The 21,981-nt window shown below is 37.7% G+C and overlaps 1 protein-coding gene across 8 annotated transcripts; it reads left to right on the top strand.

Moving 5' to 3' along the window:
• Positions 1–832: 832 nt before the first annotated feature.
• On the top strand, positions 833–21,904 carry LOC127632818 (DAZ-associated protein 1-like). 8 transcript variants are annotated; one of them, XR_007969139.1, is made up of 14 exons: positions 833–973; positions 2,133–2,173; positions 2,893–3,059; positions 3,189–3,254; positions 4,066–4,173; positions 4,350–4,398; positions 8,910–8,992; positions 13,271–13,424; positions 13,767–13,805; positions 16,100–16,252; positions 16,667–16,834; positions 19,006–19,095; positions 21,139–21,235; positions 21,723–21,858. XR_007969139.1 is itself a non-coding variant. In XM_052111605.1 (13 exons), the coding sequence occupies exons 1-13, from the start codon at positions 906–908 to the stop codon at positions 21,893–21,895; spliced, it is 1,350 nt and encodes a 449-aa protein (XP_051967565.1). In that variant the 5' UTR covers positions 833–905; the 3' UTR covers positions 21,896–21,904. The 8 variants fall into 8 exon arrangements, 5 of the variants coding, with proteins under 5 accessions (XP_051967565.1, XP_051967563.1, XP_051967567.1 ...); XR_007969140.1 differs by having other exon boundaries at positions 21,139–21,266; positions 21,719–21,849; XR_007969141.1 differs by lacking the exon at positions 19,006–19,095.
• Positions 21,905–21,981: the final 77 nt, after the last annotated feature.

The raw sequence follows: 21,981 nt of genomic DNA, 5'->3' as shown, positions 1-21,981 counted from the left end.
TACTTTGTTGACAAAATTGCAAATAATTTTTTTGCTAACTTTATTATCATCATTTTTAATATGTATTCTTTATATATTTATATATAAATATATATATAATATATATGTTTTAATCCACATTCTGTTTATCTAAGAATATAAACAAAACAAGTGGTAACACTTTACAGTAAGGCTGTATATGTTAATATTTTATGCATAGTTATGGTATTGCATTTATACAATTTTTGATACATGTGGACATAAAATTTAAAGGTCAGTTACTGTATAATCAATGTCAGGGTGCAAGTTCCCATCAACATCATCAATGTTATGTAATATCAAAGACCATTCCACAATAAAAAATTACTTTTAAATTTTGCTCTGATATGCATTTTTTAATAAACGATAATACATAAATTACTTGTTAATGCATTAGGTATCATGGGCTAAAAATAAAAAAATATGGAATTTATAAAAATACAATTGTTCATCCTTTGTTCAAACTAGCTCATACTGCATTAACTAATGTTAACATATACAACTTTTCATTTAAAAAATGTCTTAGTGTACCGATATGCTGAAATTAACATTACATTGAAACGTGAAAATAGCATTAACCAAAAGGTAAACTACAAATCTATTTGTATTTGTGTATTTGTCTTTGAGTATGTGATTTGTCACAAAGCCTGTGTACTGTTCCATATAAGGAGGTCTAACGTACCAGTTTCAATGAAATATGATAAAGCAAACTGTTTATGCTATGGCACGTAGCACTTCATTTCCCAGCATGCACTTCTCTCGTTGCACTGCACCTGCTGGTGAGCCCCGTGGCTCGCGTCAGTGTTGCGCAGATTCGGTTTGAACCGAAAGCGGAGTGTGACCTTCCCGGGCGACGGAGACCGGTAGGAGACCGAGCGAGAGGACCCATGTCAGCACTCCCGTCCACAACCATCGCCACGGAGATGAACAGCAACTTAGCTGGAGACGAAATCGGGTAAGACACGCTGGGTTTTATGGGCAGTGTTTGGATGCACTGCAATCGCTCCAGCGGGTAGAGATGCGCTGCGGGCCACCGGGGTTCAGTAGAGAGTACTCACACCCGTGCACCAGTAAACTTAATAATACGAGGAACCATGGGACATCGACATGTTCGCGGTTAATTAAAAAGATAATATATGTACTGACGATACAGTGAGAGAGAGATATTGATCTCGAAGAAGAATGAGCTGTCAAACTGGAGTCTTGTGCTCTGTCTTTCAGGCTGTATGTTTTATAGTCAAACTAGAGGCTCATATTACTCTCTTTTACGTTTTAAGTTGTGTAATATTGGGTAATCAAACTGCATGCTTGTATCGCTGTTACGTGGATTAATGTTCCGAGTTTAATGCAAGTTAAGATCAATCGACAGCCTTTGTGGCATAATGTTGTGTACCACAAACAATATTTCGACTCGTCCTTTGTTTATTTAAATATGCAAAAGTCAGTGTAGTTGCAGTTAATGGGGCCAGTCCATAATCATTCAAATACACGCTGTTTCAGAAGTATAGCCACAAGACGGAAAAATATAGGTGTTAATATGATTTTAGTGTGATACAATTGCTTAATAATGTTCTCTTTGTAAAGTTAAATCCAGTATGACAATTTTGTTGTCATGACGACGTAACGCCTGTAAACAGTGTAATCTGGTAAACGAAGTAACGCTGGTAAATTGCTGCTTTTGTTTAATGTTTACGTTTTGTAGCAATACTTTTAAAACAGTACCTTCTTTAATCAAACAAGGGACGAATTAAAAAGATTTTTGTAGCACTTAATATTATGCCATATCAAACTGGAGGCTTGTATTGCTCTCACATACTAGGCTATAATATTATAATCGTGTCATGGGAGATTAGCATTCATGCACAGTGTCAACCCATGTCCCAGCCAGTAGTAGTTTACTTTAGGCAGGTTGATTCGTTAACCCTGTCTAATTTTTGAGGTGGTTCGGAGCTGGTCGGGTTTGTTTGGATGGATGAGTTTATTCTGATCACCTATTCAAAGATCCGTCTGTCATTACAGGCAAAGGGCAATCTTTTTTCCTTCTTCACCTTGACTCGTGTTTCTTTCTGAGTGAACACATTGCATGATGCCATTCTCTCTTCTTTGTGCTGCAGGAAGCTGTTTGTGGGTGGATTGGATTGGAGCACCACCCAGGGTGAGTTGAACTTCAATATGAATCTTCCTATAGTTTTATACAGCAACATTAGTTATTTAGTTGCCTTGTGGGTATTCTCAAGTAATGCATGCATGCATGTACTGCAAGCCTGTATCAGTCTGGTTTTGCATTTTTGAGTAGATTTGATGTAATTTCTATCATGTGAATGTTGACCTTTGGGCCAAATGTTTGTCCTAAAGCTGCATTCTATTTATAAAGGTGTTGGGGCATTTGATAGAATATATTACTGAGCAGGGCCAGTTGTAGGATGCAATCCTTTGGGGGTGGGGGCGGGGGCTTTTGGGGCTCCCTTGATTGTTTTGCAATCCAACCAGAACTGGGGGGCACTAGAACAAATTTAAGAACACCCCCTTAGACCCAGGTATGTTACCGAGTCTCATTTTGCTTAACTGATGCATTTATTACATTGTATCTCCTGTTACTAATGCACAAAAAACAGTTTATCCCCACATGGACTTTGTAAATGACTTGTACACAGAGTGTTTTGTAGATGGGCTAATTTAATAGGCTATTATAAAAAGCTTTGTAAGACATTTATAGGCTTGTTTTCTATGAGTCCATTAGCTGAGCTGCGTTGGGCTTTTGTGCTTTTGTGCTTGTGTTTTTACGGAAGGTTTCCTTGAGGCTCTAAAAAACTGGTGGTCTAAAGGGTATTTACAGGCTTTTTTTTCTAATTATGCCTTTCTATATTTTGTTAGAGACATTACGAAACTACTTTTGTCAGTACGGAGAGGTTGTGGATTGTGTCATCATGAAAGATAAAAGCACAAATCAGTCCAGGGGCTTCGGCTTTGTGAAGTTTAAAGACCCCAACTGCGTACGGACTGTCCTGGACACCAAACCTCATAACCTGGATGGTAGAAACGTAAGAAGGCGATTTAATTATTAGAAGTTACAATATTTTGCATATTTATGGTCATTGCATCACACTCTGATGGTATGCTGGTTTGATTTAGCCTAAATTATTATTATTTTATTTTATGTTTTAATGCAGATTGATCCAAAACCATGTACACCTAGAGGTATGCAGCCTGAAAAGACTCGAGCAAAAGATGGCTGGGTAAGAGTTCCGAAATGTAAAGCTCCAAATGTGTTTTTCAAATCAAAGTTAATTCAGTCTGGAAACTACATTTGTCATGTGGGTAAATTATTTTAATTTCTGTCCTGGGAAGATGCAGTTAAAATATTTTCGTATTAGCTGAAGCATTTCAATTCAAGATGTCTGGCTATAATTAAAGGTGAAGTGTGTACATTTGTTATGTTAAAACTAGTGCTGTCAGTCGATTAATCACATATTTTTTCATAGTTAATCGCAATAAATCACAGATTTTAAAAATTCTGAAATTGAACTCTTTTCCTTTCTAAATCCATTCATTTCCTTCTTAGGAAAGAAAACAAGACAATATGTAGCAAGAATGCTTTATTAACATTTTCCAAAAAACGCTTTCCAAAGTATAATGTTAGAAATGCACTAAAACAGGGATAGTGTTGAGGAATCCCGTTAGGAAAAATACATAATTTTTGCAATTTAGTTTGTTTAAATGACACAGTTTACTTTTAAAGGATAGAAATTAAATTCTGTCACCTTTTACTCACTCTCATGTTGTTTCAAACCCGTATCGGTTTCTTTCTTCTGTGGAACACAAAAGGAGATGTAAAGCAGAATGTAAGTCTCAGTCACCATTCACTTTCATTGCATCTTTTTCCTTTCATATAATGAAAGTGAATGGTGCTTGAGGATGGACAAAAGGAGGGTGAGTATATAATGGCAGAATTTAAATTTTTGGGTGAACTGTCCCATTAAAATGAATTACTGTAATTGTCCAGTCTCCTAATAAAAATATGTGCTCTGTTTATTTGTTGTGATTTAGAAAGGAAGCAAAAGTGACAGCAATAAATCTAAGAAGATATTTGTGGGTGGAATTCCTCATAATTGCGGAGAAGCTGAACTCAGGGATTATTTCAGCAGATTTGGAGAGGTGAGATGGACACAGATGCTGTACGTATGTTTTCAATTAGATGGATATAACCAGATAAATTCCATAAAATTGTAAAAAAAAAAAAAATCAGAGGATGCAAGTGTGTTGTATTAAAAGTCATGCCTTTGTGACATCTTTTGTTTCATCCTTCACGGTTCCTGTTCTCCCTTTTGAAGGTCACAGAGGTGGTAATGATCTATGATGCAGAGAAACAGAGGCCTCGAGGTAAACCACACATTCAGTTTTGCTCCCATTTATTCTCTCTCACCTCACGCTCATGACAAACTATTCCCACCCAAAGAGAAGAGAACATCACACAGGCCATCAGTCCCTCTTGTGTGTGTGATGCTGGTATTGGCGTGTCTCAGATCTTGCATGGCGGCAAGGCAAATCAGCAGCATCCACATGATGTGCAGACATTTGCATTGAACATGCTGCTCAGTCAGTTGAGCTTTTTACATATCGTCTCGTGTCTTAAAGCTTCAAAACAGCATAATGCAGCATGCCTACCATGTTCAAAAGTCACTATTAGCCAATCAGCACCAGTTTTCCATATGAGCACCCTGTCCAGTTGTCGAATTAAATGTGAAAAAAGCCAGTCAATACCACTGAAGAAGAAAAAAAAAAATTTTTTAGTTTCTATAATGTGTTTATGGATATTGACCTTTGGCCAAGCTCCGCCTGCCTTGCTTAATTCTGCTCGTTGAGATGAGCTTTACAGTATGTCCCATAGGATTTCATTGGAGATTTCCGTTAACTGTGTGATTTTCTGTAAATTGTGAAACATTTAAAACGGATATCGTTTTAACGCGGGCTGGAATTAAGTGTTACATTGCAAAGCATATTTATTTGCTGTTTTTCTTTAAAGAAATTGTTTAATTACACAGAAATGTGTTTAAAAAACTGTGGAGACTGGAACAGAATCAATGCAAATGATTATCACAGTTAACTGAAAGGAGAAAAGCCTCATTTGATGGTGATTACAACTGCTAAGTGATCAGAACTGTTCCTAAATTGTTTTCCAAATACTGACTTGGTACCTTGAGACCTACATTATAATTCACTATTGACACTTCTATTACCTGATACAATGTGTAAATTAATTCTCGTTAATCTACTTTGGAGCAGGGGTCCTTACTGATATTGTACATGTTCATTTGGGAATTAGAGCTGACAAATATTAATCCAGAGCATTATTTATCTCAAGATTTAAAAAAAAAAAGAAAAGAAAAATACAGCATATATCCTTTTGTCAATATTATAAGAAGTGTTCGCTAAAATATTCAAAAAAGAAATCCACTACAAATTAGTTGTTAATTTTAATTAAAAGTGTAATCAGATTACTTTACTGATTGCTTCATGGAAAAAGTTATCACATTACTAATTATTATAATTTTAAGTTACTTTCTAAAACACTTTGTTACAGAAAAGTTTGTTTTTCTTCTCAATAAATTCAAAAGAACTTTATATTTCCTTCTTGTTCATTGTCGCATGCACGCAGCACCATTATAGCGATCACGAGGAGGTTACCCCGTCTGAATCTAACCTCCCTAGCAACTGGGCCAATTTGGTTGCTTAGGAGACCTGGCTGGAGTCACTCAGCACACCCTGGGATTCGAACTAGCACACTCCAGGGGTGGTCGGTAGCGTCTTTACCACTGAGCTACTTTGATGAAATTAGTAATTGTAATCAGTAATTTTATAATCACACCCAACACGGATTAATGCCCTGGTACCAACATTTTAACACATTTTTGCATAATTTCTTGAAAATAGTTTTAAGACATATATCTTCCTTAGGCTTACATAAAAAAAAATAAAAAAAAGTTATGTGTCAACAGTTGCTAAGGTTAGATTGGTCAAAAAGGATTTAAGGCGGGGCTTAGCGAATGGTCAATTTTTCTTCCATAGGATCGTGCTGACTGCACAGCTGTCTTTTTTGCTTTCACTCTTCAAACTGAAATGCTTTTTACATTTCACTCTCTTTGGGGATATGTGGAGTAGTTTGACATGTGATCATTTGGAATTTATGACATTTCCAGTCACTGAGCTTATTTCTATTAATCTTTAGGCATTGAATAAGTTTTTTTTATGAACATTTACATTTAATTGATCTACAAAATTAGTGTTTATTGTAATGTAGTATATTAAGTAAGCCCTCTATATTTCTATGTCTCTGTTTCCCTTGTAAAGTGTTTGAATGCATTAACGTTTTTCCTGAGATATGTCTGTTCTTTCCTGTAGGATAAAATACAGATAGTGGCACCACACAGATTAAGGCCTGTTGTGAAGCACTCATGCCTGTTTCTGTGGTGTAAACACTGTTAATGCTTACATTTGTGGCCAACTAAAGGTGGTGGCTTGTCCTCAGTTCACGAGTTTGCTCAAACAGGTTGCTTTCAGTTCACTAAATTGCATAAAATACTTCACCTGTGTTGGCATTTCACTTTTTTTAACTGAATAATATTCACTATATATTTGTGGTGATTTTGATGGCAACATAAAACTAAAGCAGTTGTGTGTATCTTTTTTCGATGTTAATATTCTTTATAGTATCCTACCTTAATATGCAGAGAAGGGCTGCAACTGCAACTTAAGGGCTGCTTATTTTGATTATTTTGAGTGTTTATTCGACCAAACATTTTTTTTTATTTATTTGACGTATTTATAAAGCTGCGTATTGCCAATTTTCTTCACGATATGAAATGCACAGTGACATATATTATGATTCAATATGTCATGAGCCATCACGTTATAATCTAGCTGCATTAAGCGTGTGTGCTTGAGGGATGAGTGTCCCCATGACTGAGTGTGCCTCAGCCGGGTGCAGTTTCAATCTCTCTCCCTTATATCGGACACTTCGCACAACTCATAAAAGAGGCGCTGACCGAACAGAGAAATGCCAGTTTGTTTGTAGTTATTGACATGATCTGCTTCCGTTTTATTTTAACTTTAATAAAGCTATAACACGTTAAATATAACTGCATTTAAGATGTAACGCCTGCGTGTTTCCTTTAAAGACGCAGCTCCAGCTCCACTTATTCCACGATGAGAGTGCTTCTTATTTGGTATTTTTATATAGTTCCCTCATATTTTCTGATCTACATCACCTGAAGCTGTTTGGAAAGTGGAGAGTGGATCTGTACTGTGAGCTGTGTTTTCTTCATTTCCTCAGTCATACTATGAAGTGCAGTATATTGAATATTGTCAAAAGGCTGAAAAATATTGATATTTTATAAAGAATATACATTTTAGATGTTTCACTCAGCCCTAGTAATTATATAAAATCTAGATGTCAAACTCAATTACTTCATGGATGTTGGACTTATATCTGCAAGAGGCCATTAAGTTGACTCTTTAGAAGCCTGTATAACTGGCTACTTTCTTAAATGAAACCAGGCCTGATGATGATGGGCAGGTTGGGTATCTTTAGTCTTTATTTAGACAGATGGTCCTGCTCCAAATTGTGTACTAATTCTCAGATCCCTTCAGCCTCAAAGGACACTCAATCGGAATCAGGTTAGATCCCAAAGTGGAGATTCTCGCAGCCCAGTTCTGCCACAGTTATCTGATCTAACAGAAACTAGTTCACACTGGTGGATCTGGTGCAGCTAAACTCAGCTGCTGCTCTAGGACTTGTGCTCTTATCGCACAAGTGACCTTGGAATCCAGCAAACGCCTGAGTGGCACTGTAATAGTTCTGTCTCTACGACCCCAGCATGCGTGGGTGCACACAGTCGCATTCTGTTTCGCTGACCCCGAGTCTTGTGAAATGCAGATCTTGCAAATCGAGCATTAACTGGGGTTACACCATATTAGAAACTGGCTTTATTAAATGTTTCACAGATATCCTTATATCCTAGTGGTGCTTTTGTTTGCACTGCTGCAATCTCTGTTCTCTTGGTTTGCCCAAAGTACTGTGATTTTGGGAGGCTTTGAGGAAAACAGTAAAAACATGTAGTTTATTAATCATTCTTGTTATGCATTGATAATTGTGGTTGCTGCTCGCATTGTTGTGTAAGATTGGGGGGGTGATCGAAAAAGGTTTGGATGAAACTGTTAAAAAGGCAGAGATATTTACAATCCAGTCTCTTGTAAAAAAAATTGTAAATAAATCAAAATGTAAAAATCAAATCCAACATTTGATATGGCCAGTTACATTGCCAAAGATCCTTAAAGTCATAGTCCACCCAATAATACAAATTCTGTTATCTTTTTCATACCCTCATGTTGTTTCAAACCTGTATGACTTTCTTTCTTATGTGTAACACAAATGAAGAATGACTGTCTCGGTCAGCATTCACTTTCATTGCATAGAAAAAAAGATTCAATGAAAGTGAAAAGAGACTGCCTTACATATTATTTTGTTTGGGACAACGTGACTGTGTTTGTTGGGTGAGTAACCGATGACAGAATTTTCATTTTTGTGTAAAATATCCCTTAAAATCACTGTCTAGTACCACTTAGGTAACATAAGTCTCCCTGACTTAAGCTGTCAGATGCCTTCTATGGCTGTTAATCATTAAATATTTTCAGGATTAAAGTATTGAAGGGGCAGAGTAATACGCATTACGCAACACTTCTGTCCTTTTGGTCTCCCTCTGTCACCTTTTCTGGTGACCTGGGCCGTGATGTCATCCGAACCTCGGGTACCCCCCCACCCCACCCCTCTTATGTTCTTCTAGCTGTTCTGTCCCAACACCCTGCTGCTCTATTGACTTTTGGTCGTTGGCTAGGTTTTGGATTTATTACTTTCGAGGCCGAACAATCAGTGGACCAGGCTGTCAACATGCATTTTCACGACATCATGGGCAAAAAAGTGTGTAGTTGTAGTTTTATTTTCCCCTAAAACAGAAACTAAAGCTTGGGCGACCAAACATTTGAGAAATTGACATTTAATTTGACATTTAAAATGCACAAGGGAGTTGTTACACATAAAAATTATTGATTTTTTTTTTCTCTCTCTGCATGCTACAACGTATGGGGGCAAGTTTACAAAATAATGAATAAAACCTTTCCGTGTTATGTTTGTCAGACTTAAACTTCTAAAAAAGTCTTCAAGATTGTTCTTCAGTGTTTAAGATGCTCTTTTATACATTTAGATTCTCCTACTTGGAATACACACTTCTGACCATGTTAGTCGCCCAAGGCTTGGTTCATTTGGAACGCTCCTTTAGGTGCTGTAATGCTGTATAAAAGTGACTCATTGTGGGAAATTAAATACAATTAAACGTAAAAAAAAAGATATTTTCTATTGGATTGTAAACGATTACTTATGTACTGCATAGATACTAAGCGAACTATAAAGTATTAGGTTTATACAAGCACTCACCTAAAGAACCGGCCAGTTTCCTTTTTAATTTATTTTATTTTATAAATATTTTTTTCTTATTCAGGTTAATTATTTGGGTTTTGTCAGGTCACTTACTATTTGAGTTCTATATTTCCAAGAAGGCAAAGAGAAGTCTCAATTAAGTGACCTAAATATTAGAATCTCCATACTGTGTCCATTAGACATTCAACACAAAATGGGTTTTGGGTGGGTACCAAATGTTTCCTCTGTAGCGTAAGATTATTGCCTGATACCTGCATTTAGTTTCGAGGGATAGTGCAAGACTGAACAAGTTGCATGACGTGTTATCTCACCTCACCAGCTAGACTAAGTAATAATATGAGTGCCAACATGACTGGCTTAAGTTTGGTCGACCTACTGTGTTCTGACAATATAATATTAGCAATTCTTACATATTTTGACTTAGAGCCATTTTAAATTATGTAAACTTTGACAAAATACAAACTTTGATATTGGCTTGGCCAAAGCCTTGTCTGAAAATTGAAACTAGTTTTAAAAGTTTGAAGTTTATACCGACATTACTGTAAGACAAACAAATAGATGGATAGATGTCCCCATAATAGGGTTATATAGTTGCAAGTATGTTGACTCTGGCTATGTGTGAGTTTGTTTACATCTCAGCTGGATTGAATTTGAATAGTCTTGGTCCATTTTAATATTTCGACAATGTACTGTAAGTCTTTGGGATTTTTCAGTGTTTGATCATCTGCTGTGCGACAACCATAATTTCGATTTGATAGAAACATAGCAACCATAGTCAGGACAGACTGAAGGTCTGTGCCAAGTTTGGTAGCTTGAAAGATCTAGGAGAAGTTACAATTGATAATTTTGGTATAGGTTTAGCAATCCAGGAAAAACGTTGTCTAGGGATGCATAATATATCAGCGATCGATATATTGTTTGAAAATCCAAATATTATTACGCCGATAATGAAATTACCTCCCAATATTTTCACCAATAATTTGTTACAGTTTATTTGCTTGCGGATGAGAGTCTCTGACTGCCTGCGGCTTCTCTCTTCAGGCAGAGACTCGAGCAGTCTTAAGCAACAGTGTGCGTGCACACACAGCGTGTGTTAGTGAGATCCAAGCTCATGTCGGTCTGTGAGGATTATTTCAACATCTTTGCACTTTATGTAGTTTTGAGGCTGATTTCAGTTGGGATCATCTGCTGCAAGTCATGACATGCCATTTCCCATATTGTGTTTGTTTCATGAAGCAATAAATGAAAACATGGCAAAATAATGTATGCATGTGACTTGGGGGCAATCGTTTTTGTTTATTAATTTATGAAACATCACATTGTTATTTAGAGCACAGCACTGTGATTTAAAAAAATATTACCGTAAATACTAATTTAAACGGGCACCATACAATTTATGCAAGTGTAAAGACCCTATTCATGCTAGTGCTATCTTTGATTTTTAATGGGAATGACAAGGAGGCTGTGAGGGATAGACTTACCATCTCTTCCATGGCACTAACGGTATTAAGCTGTGTAAAGCTCCTAGATCACATCTGATTTTCCATAATTTATGTTGTCTGGAGTTCTTTGTATACTGAATGTTCTTGGACAGATATTTTATTAATGTTTTGTCCACGGAACGATCTAAAAACACTAAACTGCAGTACAGCCCATTGAAGAGATGGTAAGTCTATCCATCACAGCCTCATTGTCATTCCCATTCAAAATCAAAGAGTTGTCTCTAGAGTGAATAAGGTATATTGTCATTTATTCCTCATTCAAATTAGCATACATCTGTAAAACAGGCACATTTTGGTTTATGTTACATCCTCTAAACCTTAAATAGCAGCGAGTCCAAATTCCAAGATTTAAAAATAATTAGCTTTTAATAAATTCACTAGCAGTTCCAGGTTAAAGGGTTAAAAATTACAATTAAATAAAAAAAATAATTATACAAATTAGGTAATCGTATCGGCCACAATTAGCTATGAATTATCGGTTATTGGTGCCGGCCCAGAAATGCCATATTGGTGCACCCTTACCCTAAACTCATAGTATAACAGTATTTTGGCTTGTCAAGCCTACATACTAAATTGAGATTGCATTGATTTAAGCCCTGAATGCGGAACGAATCATGCAGGCCTGTGTGTTTTCATACAGGCCTGAGGCCACATTTTCTTGTGCTCTATCATGTCTGCAGTGTGCTGATTTAAAGTGAATAACCACTTCTAGGAAGTTTGTTTGAGACTCCAGAATAGCTCCGAAGCTTCTGTCCTACATTGAGTTTGTTCCCACCTGCTGACGCTCTCCTTGACTCGTGAAAGAATCAGGTGCTATAGTACCTGGGCTATTGTTCTTCACATGACGTAATTGCGATGGGACTTGAGTGGTGGTTGGGCCATACGTTATAAAATTAGAAAGTGGAGCATATCAAACTGTGTACCAAATCCCAGCTCTGCTGTTGGATGTGAAGACTTGTGTGAGACCTCCCATCACTCTGAGCAGTGATGCCCTGCGGGAGTGAGGGGGTGGGGGCTGCTTTGCCGATTCGTGGGTTGCAGACCACTCGCTCAAACTGATAGCTAATTAGGTCGACATACGAGAGAGGAGGAGAGAGACGAAAAGGGAGTCTTTACATTTATGTTGGTTTCCAACTGAAAAATATCATCCCTCGCTCTTGATGCAAGGTGACCCCAATAACTCACCCCCTTAAGAGTATCAAGTCTATTTCTGGATCTCCACTTTAACTGGAGCAAATCTTCCCTGTGTGTGTTAAACTGCGTTTTTTGTTTTGTTTTTTGTGGCAGGTAACTATAGAATGTCAAAGGCCTAATTGGATAATTAGATAATTGGTGGTGCTTACAAATGCAATTATTACTGTTATTTTTGCTCATTCTTGGGGTTTAACAAAACCATTCACAATAAAAATTAAACTTTGATATAAAACTTTTCGTCCGACACGTTTGTACTACGGACATGAATGATAACTTAAATCATGAGGTTTGTCGTTTTATTATTTTTCGAATGGATCAGACGAAATTATTTTTGCCTAATGCATGATTAGACAGGCAAAATAAATATTTTGGTGATATTTTTTTATAATGAAATTAGAATGACTAATTTTGAACAGGAAAGCAATTTCTGATTTTTTTTTTTTTCTTCAGAAAATGTAAAAAATCTATTTATTTCATCTTTATTTGACACAGTATGAAGATTCATCTCTGATTAGTCTTCTCCCTCTTTTGTTACTATTTGCATGTTAATTATGTGAAACAACTAGATTATCATACATTTAAACATCATTGACCCTTATATTTCTATTGCCATATCTAAACTGAGGTTTTTAAGCATTAGCCAGGGGAAGGTAAGTCTTAATTTTCTATCAGCAGTTTATACCTACTTAAAGGAGCTGAGATATAAGATATATGCTGGGACAGTGTCTCTCAGGTACATCTGTGGTAGTGAAAAATAATATGTTAATGCTAAATCGAAGTTTTTAGCAGAAATAATTTTGCCTGATCAGACTCATGGAGTTGTAGTGCAGTTTTGAACACCTTAATGTCACTTTTATACCCAAGTACCTTAGAAACATTGTTTAAAAGGTCTCAAATAGAAGAGTATATAGTATATTCCATTCCATCTGGACTACGGTCTTGCATTTGGCCTAAGTAAGAGTATCTATTCTGAGGTGAGGGCTAAAGTTTCTGATAGGTGAGTGGGGGAAGTAGGCAGTATGTTAATTCTCCTCTTGCTAGTTACGACCTCTTGTCCTTTGTGCAGGTTGAAGTGAAGAAGGCGGAGCCTCGGGATAACAAAGCTCCCGCCCCCAGTCAGCTGGCAGCCAATCAGTGGGGACCCCGAGCCATCTTAAGCACAGCCAATGGCTGGGCAGCACAACCGGCTCCGAGCTGGCAGCAGAGCTACGGGCCTCAGGGTGAGTGACACGCTGGGCTAGAACACAGCGGGAGCGCAGCACGCCCCAATGTGAAAAATGACACCCAGAGCCAACTGGTATCAGTTGAGCTTTGCTTTAGGTCTGGCTGCATTGTTTGCTCCATCTGGCTAAAACCACACAGGGTTTGTTCACTGTGCAGGAGGAATTATTTTCACGCAGAGCTTGCCCAAATTAAGACCGATCTGTCTATCGTGAATCCAGAAATACAACAGACTTCAACTGAATGTGTTACGGCTTAGCTCCCATTTGGCATATGAGAGGATTATGATATAGATTCATTCAATGATGCTTGTGAGTTAAAATATATATTTTTTGTTCTAGGTGTTTGGGTGTCCACAGGTCAACCTCTTGGTATGTTTTGTACGTATTACAACTTGAACTGATATTGCATGCCATATTCATTGTGCTAAACATCCAAAAAAAAACTAAAATCAGTGTTCCTAAATTACTTTATTACCATTTCATACATGCATCAGGAAATCAAGACAATAAAATGTACATTGTCCCTCTGTTATTCAAATGTTGTATAAAGTATACACAAAAACAAGCAGCAGGCATGTCTTTGCTTGGTTACAACCAGGGCTTGACATTAACCTTTTGGCTCACTGGCCAATTTGACTAGTGGTGTTCCAAAGTCATCAGCCACTCATCATTTTCACAAGCCAAAATCCCCACTGCACAAAAAGTGATAAAGTAACTGGAGCCTTTAACTGCACACATATGTTTGGACATTTTATTTGAACAGACCCAATGATTTAAGTCATTTCTGAAAGCATTATCTGACCAGTCAGAACAGGATTATGCTAGAACTGGTGGAAAACTTTGTCAATAATGTGTCCATAATTCACAGAAGTCCAGATTTATGCACCATCATTACAAATGTTACAGGACAAGCCCTAATGAAAGGTCTCTTAAGCAACCAAATTGGCCCGGATGCTAGAGAGGGTAACACATGGTTTAACCTCCTTGTGGTCTCTATAATGTGGTTCTCGCTCTCGGTGAAGGCACGTGGTGAGTTGTGCTTGGATGCTGCTGAGAATAGCGTGAAGCCTCAACATGCGCTATGTCTCCGTGGTAACACACTCAACAAGCCACGTGATAAGATGTGCGGATTGACGGTCCCAGACGCGGAAGCAGCGGAGATTCGTCCTCCGCCACGCGGATTGAGGCGAGTCACTACACCACCACGAGGACTTAGAGCACATTGGGAATTGGGCATTCCAATTTGGGGAGGAAAAAAAAACAAAACAAAAAAAAACATTAGTATTTTTAATATTAAGGGCATAATCACAGGTAAGACCAGTTAGGTCAATGTAGATAGTCTACCTAGGAAAATAAACAAGTATTTTTATTATAAAGAAACTTAAAGCTAAAACTAATTTAAAAAAACAACAGCCTAAATTACTTTTAGAAACTTTAACTACTGTGTTCACAGCTGTACTAAAAATACATTCTAATAGTTTCTTCCAAATAGTTTTAATATAAATCTGTAACATTTCTGTCATAGTTCTGCGCTCGCTCCAGAGATGGGATAGCGCAGAGCATTTCAAAGCATTGCACTGGTGGGTCTGTGCAAATGATGAGAAAACAATAATATTTAGTGCTTAAAAAGCACTTAACGCAAGATGTAGCCTATATAATTTAATTTGATTAAGTGGCCCAACAGTCACAGAATTTTAAATGCAGGAATATCCCTGAAACATCATCTGCCAAAGTGGATTGTAAGAGTGGAGGTAACCTGCCACTGCCGATTTCTACCCAAGTTAGGCAGGTGTTAATGTCAAAACCTGGTTACAAAGCTAAACCACTGCAAAAAAAAAAACAAAAGACATTTTCTTTTTCTTTTTTTTTTTTGTAATTGAGGCGTTTCTGTTATCAACCTGTTTGTACCAAGTCTGATTTTTTTTTTTTTTTAACACATGCGACAAATTAAAAAACAAAACTATGCATCTCTATGAATTATTTGGTGGTGGAAATAGAGTAATGATCTATAGTTTTTTATTCCAATGCATTTAACAATCGGTGGCGATTTGTTTAGTTTTTATAGTTTTAAAGCAATTTTATTGATTATTTGTATGCCAAACAATTAAGGGTGCTGTAAGCATTTTTAGTGTTCTGATGCTTTCACGTGACTGAGCTGTTGAATTAGCCACGCCCACAAAGATAATTGAGACCACAATTCAGCAATAGAGCAGCATTGTTTGTTCCTGTAGCTGTCAAATTCAACAGTGGCACAATATCGTCCTCTATTGACAAACATTATGAATCATAGCCTGAAAAATCCGCTTCAAATAAAACACTATGAGAACGAGCAAAATGATTGACACATGAAGTTTCAATGTCCGCGGACACATTTTTGTTTGCGGTTTACAAGTCTACAGCTGTCACAGAGACCAGTGAGATATCTCAAGACACTTATTTCATTATCTTTAAGGGAGTAGGAAAATGTTTTGCATACTTAATTCAGTTGTCCAAACATTTTTAAGACAGTGACAAAAGTTTGACATCAGACTTTTGAATATTTTTGGTACAAAATTGTATTTTTTTTTTTTTTTTTCATTCTTGCGTCTTGTGTCAGACTTGGTGTGAATAGGCCTTAACTCATTGCTCAAGTGAGTTTTGACAAAATATTAGAAACCTGTTCTATGTCTCAGCTGCATATGGAGCTCCTTTACCTGCTGGCCGAGGGGCACCTGCACAGCCTCCCTCTCCATTTAATGCATTTCTAGTCGCAGCGCCACCTACAGGGGGATTCGGGGCACCTCAGGGATATCCTCAACAGGGCTTTAGCACACAACCTCAGTTTGGTAGGTGAATCAATATTTGTAGTTACATTTTTCATGTTCATATTTTTTTGGGATGAAACATAATTTGACATATAAAGCTTAAGTACGTAATTCCTGTGACTCTAGCACTACCTAACAGAATTGCAAAAATAAACCATGTTTTCAAAACAGCTTTCTAAATATAAATACAAAGCACCAAAGTCCAATGCATTTGAATGAGATACAAGTTATAAAGATTGCAATATATCAAATTTTTGAATGACAGCACTTTTAACAAAGAATCACAATATTTTGATATAGTGGTCCAGGTATTAATATATTATTGTATCCCTGATAAACATGCATGCCCTCATATGAATGCAGCATCCTCATTATGAACTAAAATAGAATTGTAATGATTTCTACATTGTTTTTCTTATGTGTCTATGAACCTAGGATATAGCTTTAGCACACCTCAAGGTGAACAGTTTGTAGCACAGGGAGTGCCTCCCCCTCCCGCCACACCAGGGGCAGGACCTCTGGGTTTCGCCCCGGCAACGACTCCCTCTCAGGACATGAGCAAAGCCGCCCCAGCACAGCCGGACTTCTCCTACAGCCAGTATGGTAAGAGCTCACAGAAAAGTAGCACCAAACCACTGTAGAGGGTCCCTGATTCCTGTTCACATGGCTGAACGGGCATGATGACATCACATACACACTCTTCCACACAGACCCTCACTCTGATTACTCGAATTATTATATTGTGTGGTCTGTGAAGGTTTATCCAGTGGTATGTGTGAATTAGATCATCCTGTACTGCAATGCTGCTTTTTATCAGACGGCACTTTAACACAAACATTTTAGAGGATATTTATCACAACCTGTACAGTAATATGGAGGATTGAAATGATGTTTAAGCCCTGGGGTTGGCAGGTGGGAACATGTAAAATCGCAGTGCATGTGAGACATTTCATAAGTAAACTTAAATGACTTTAGAAGTATAGTTTATAGCAGGAAATTGTCTTTGTGCAGGTGCCAACACAGTACAGAGAAAATCTGGAGCATGCATTAGACTATAGAAAGTAGAACTGACTACAGAAATAGATTGAGTAATTTAGGGGTCCATAGGAACAGCCAGATCCAGGAGGACGGTAAAATATGGGACACTGTATAGCAGGTTCACAATCTGCCTAATATCAGTCTAATAAGAGAATAGAAGGCTTTTCATTGTATTCCATTGGAAGGGATTGAGGAAATAACACAAACTGTTTTCTAAAACAATTGTTGCATCAGATAAGTAAAATGTATCAGGATTGGATGTCATTAAAGGAATTGTTAACCCAAAAATATAAGTTCTGTCTTTTACTCACCAAACCTGTATTACTTTCTATATTCCATGGAACACAAAAGGACAAATGTTTTTTTTTTAATTAAGAATTTGCATGCTGCTCTTTTCTATAAAACAGTTCATGCTGAATATGTCTGCCAAGCTCCAAAAAAAAAAAAAGTACCAGGAAAAAGTCTTGCATCATATTCCAAGTCTGCTGAACATACTGAAATTTAAGCCTTTATTCACTGAAAATCTTGCCTTCCTTAGTAGCTCTCAATACTCTTTTGTACTTTTGTATTTAAACCTAATACACATCGTTTTTGGTTACGAAACACACAAGAACCAATGGTGTTTGTTGTCAGTAATATCAAAATTGTTAAGACAAGTCTCAACTTAAGTGTGAATACGCATATGCATATATAAGACTTTGAGCTTTTGCGGATGGCAGGATTTTCAGTCAATAACAATTTCTGTCTATTTCTTTCACAAAGCTATAAAATATAGCATGCATTTTTATGGTACTTTTATATTGCTTTTTGTCCTTTTTGGAGCTTGGCAGCCTTTGGTTACTGGATGCTTTTATTTTATGGAATAGAGTAGTTTGAACATTCCTCAGAATTTCTACTTTTGTGTTCCATGGAAGAAAGAAAATCATACAGGCTTGAAATGACTTGAGTGTACGGAAGAGGATTAGGGCCAAGCAATAATAAAAAAATAAAACCATCTCGAGATTAAAGTCATTATAATGCGAGATTAAACTCGTTAAATTTCGAGAAAAAAGTCGAAATACAATCTTGAGAATAAACTCATTAAATATCGAGAATAAAGTGATTAAACTTAACGAGTTTTTTTCTCGAAACACAACGACTTTATTCTCGATATTTAATGAGTTTATTCTCAAGATTGTATTTCGACTTTTTTCTCGAAATTTAACGAGTTTAATCTCGCATTATAATGACTTTAATCTCGAGATGGCTTTATTTTTTTTTATTATTGCTTGGCCCTAATCCTCTTCCGTATGAGTGTGAGTAATGATGACAAAATTTTAACTTTTAGGTCAGCTATTTCTTTAAATTCGAATTAGTCCCCTGTTCTTTGCACATTTCTGTAGGATTGATGTAAAACTAAGAGACAAGTAGCCTATGCATATAGTGGGCTTTTAGAGTGTGGTCAGGGCGCATGTGTGGGTTGTATGTTGTGGGTAGTAGAGGTGTAGTGTTATGAGATGAGTGTCATCAGTCGCTGTATGTCACGCTTCGTTTCCATTCATCAGCACCGCGACGGGCGAGCAGCCTGATAAACACACTCATTTAGCAACAGCGCAGGGCTGATTCATCCATCTGCTGTGTTCATGAGCTCTGAGAGCAGGAGAGGGCAGCATTCACGGGAATAGGAGCTTTAAGATAGTAGTTAAGTCAGACTCTCTCTGGGTCGAGTCAACCTGGTCTCCTCATCTCCCTGCTAGGCTTGGGTAACTATCCTCAGGATCCCTCTGCCTACGGACCAACGCGTCCTTCTCACACTTATGTACAGGAAGAGCAGGGATATAGTGCAGGTAGGTGAGCAACTGCATCCTACAACCACTCAAACCATTTAGAACAGCCTATACATTCACGAGGCTTCAAACATCTCAGTTCTGTTTTCTGTCATGCATCTCAAATTTAAGTGCATGTACAATATGCATATGCTGTGTGCATATTCTATGTACAGTTGAGGTATATCTCTTTAGTTTTCCATATGATATACTAAAATACAGCTACATGTCATATAAGTGTCTTTAAATGATGCATGTTCACTTTGATAGCTGATTTTGGGATTAGGAAATAGTGCTCTAGACAATATTTAAGAATGTAATTTGTATGGCTTGTAGCTGTAGTTTACTATTCAAACACAAGTGATGGCTTTATTGTTGTTTTCTGTGTCTTGTCAGTGCATTGCTTTGCTGCCGAAAGGATGATCTAATAATGTCTCTACTGGGTTTTCTGTGGATTTTATGCCCCTCAAGCAAGTGTGTGACAGTCACACCTGAATAAATCTAAGCGGATTTGGTGAAAGTTGAAAGTTAAATGCTGTTTGTTTCTTTAACAACTTCAGAGAATCAAGTTCTCTTCATTTGTAATCATGTAGTCTAACCTTCCGCTTTCATCTCTAGAGACTTAAATAAACTGTCTCTGCCTTAGTATTTCAGTAGCCTCATGATAATTTGTATCATTGTTCCTGAATGCTTTAAATGTTTTCATGACCTTTCTATCATCCTGTCTTTGTTTTTAGATGTTTTCTGTTCAGTTTAGAGTTTTTCTTATGTAGATAAAGGTTATTTGGCCACGTACAGAATGCTATGTTTTGCCACGCTTAGAACGGGACTGAATCCTTTAAATTATCGCATGTGTGTGTGTGTGTGTGTGTGTGTGTGTGTGTGTGTGTGTAATACAGAAGTCACTCACAAGCTCACAAGCTCACAAAGCAACGGTTTGGCATCTCGTGGCTATAAATAAGAAACATAGATGTAAACTGTAGCCCATTTGGTGTTCACTATTTTTGATTAAAGATCAGCATTAAGATAAATGTTATTGTGTGACCATTTTTAGTAAACTACCATTTTTTTAGTGAGTCGCCATGTTTTGCTGAAGATCCATTATTTTGTTTAAAGGAATATTCCAGGTTCAATACAAGTTAAGCTCAGTTGAAGCATTTGCAGCATAATGGTGATTACAACTAAATTAATTTTGGCTCGTCCCTTCTTTTCTTTAAAAAAGCAGAAATCGGTGGCCTGGGTTGCTCAGCGTGTAAAAACGCTGACTACTACCCTTGGAGTCGCGAGTTTGAATCCAGGGCGTGCTGAGTGACTTTAGACAGGTCTCCTAAGCAACCAAATTGGCCCGGTTGCTAGAGTGGATAGAGTCACATGGGGTAACCTCCTCGTGGTCGCTATAATGTAGTTCTCGCTCTCGGTGGGGTGCGTGGTGAGTTGTGCGTGGATGCCGCAGAGAATAGCGTGAAGCCTCCGCACGCGCTGTGTCTCCGCAGTAACGTGCTCAACAAGCCACATGATAAAATGTAAGGATTGATGGTCTCAGACGCGGAAGCAACTGAGAGTCATCCTCTGCCACCCCGAGTGAGGCGAGTCACTACACCACCACAAGGACTTAGAGCGCTTTGGAAATTGGGCATTCCAAATTGGGGAGAGAAAAAGTGAGGTTACAGTGAGGCACTTTACAATGGAAGTGAATTGGGGCCAAATCCAGAAACTTTAAAATACTTACTGTTTCAAAAGTATAGCCACAAGACGTAAACAATATGTGTGTTAACATGATTTAGTGTGATAAAATCCCTTACTAACTTTATGTAAAGTTATATCCAATTTTACGACTTCGTTGGCATGATGTTGTAACGCCGTAAACCCTAAAACGACTGTAAAAGCGATGCCTTAAATAACTTTACAGCTCAAACAATACACAGGTTTTAACACAAGAATTAATGTAAGTGCTTTTCTAAAATTACAGGCTTCACATTTCTGCTTTAAACAAGTCAAAAATTGGCCCCGTTCACTTCCATTGTAAGTGCCTTACTGTAACCTTTATTTTGTATTTTTTTAAAGGGGTCAACGGCAACATCAACGCCTACTTTACCTTATCACTTCCGTAGCTCCGCCCCGCCCAGTAGTGGTGAGCAGTGAGATGGCAAGAAGAGAGCAGGTCAGTCAAGAGCAGAGGAACAATCATAACAGTGAGTGTTTACTGTCAGGTCTTAAAGGAGAAGCACCACCAAAACTGAGCGTTTCTAACAGACTGTCAAAAAAAGGGTGGGAAATGATAATGTTTTACAAATATATGACTGTTTTTTATTTGTGCAAAAAAATAATATATGTGAACCTCAAGGAACATAATAAAATAATAAAAAGGCATGTCATCATGACCCCTTTAAAGGAGAGGAGCGACGAGTCAAAATCATTATTATTACAATGCAGTTGTGTGTCTGTGTCTGTCTGTTTATCAAGAGGAGTGACTCATTATTAGCTGCAGTGTGTACATGGCCTTTGTTTTGAAAGAAAAAAACTCTGTCCTGAACAAAATGTCTGAGGGGTAATGAGAAATGCCCAGAAAGCCTAGTCACATAGTGAACATGTTTTGAGTCTGCTGAGGTTTAACATACCTTCCCATGTTTTCATGTCTGTTGAGACAGGTTATGGGCAGGACCTGAGTGCTTTTGGTCATAGCTTTGCAGACCCCAGCCAGCAAACTGCCTCATTCGCTGCACCCCCCTCCGCACCCTCGTCAGCAGCCCAACCGGCAGCGGGCAGCTTTGGAAGAGGACAGAATCACAATGTACAGGGCTTCCACCCCTATCGACGCTGAGATGCTCCTACCCCCAAATGCAATACACATCGTCAGGGATACAGTCGTTTTGATCGCATAATGAACTGGATTTTGGGATTGTCTTT

This window comes from Xyrauchen texanus, chromosome 39 (assembly GCF_025860055.1).
Source record: "Xyrauchen texanus isolate HMW12.3.18 chromosome 39, RBS_HiC_50CHRs, whole genome shotgun sequence".
NCBI classification, from domain to species: Eukaryota; Metazoa; Chordata; class Actinopteri; order Cypriniformes; family Catostomidae; genus Xyrauchen; species Xyrauchen texanus.
This window is presented reverse-complemented; position numbering and strand designations above follow the sequence as displayed.

Coding starts and splice junctions, on each gene's coding strand:
- LOC127632818 (XM_052111603.1), top strand. CDS start 906: ATGTCAGCACTCCCGTCCACAACCATCGCCACGGAGATGAACAGCAAC. Junction 13,425..13,766: donor GCAGAGCTACGGGCCTCAGG/GTGAGTGACACG, acceptor TTTTTGTTCTAG/GTGTTTGGGTGTCCACAGGT. Junction 16,835..19,005: donor CTTCTCCTACAGCCAGTATG/GTAAGAGCTCAC, acceptor TCTCCCTGCTAG/GCTTGGGTAACTATCCTCAG.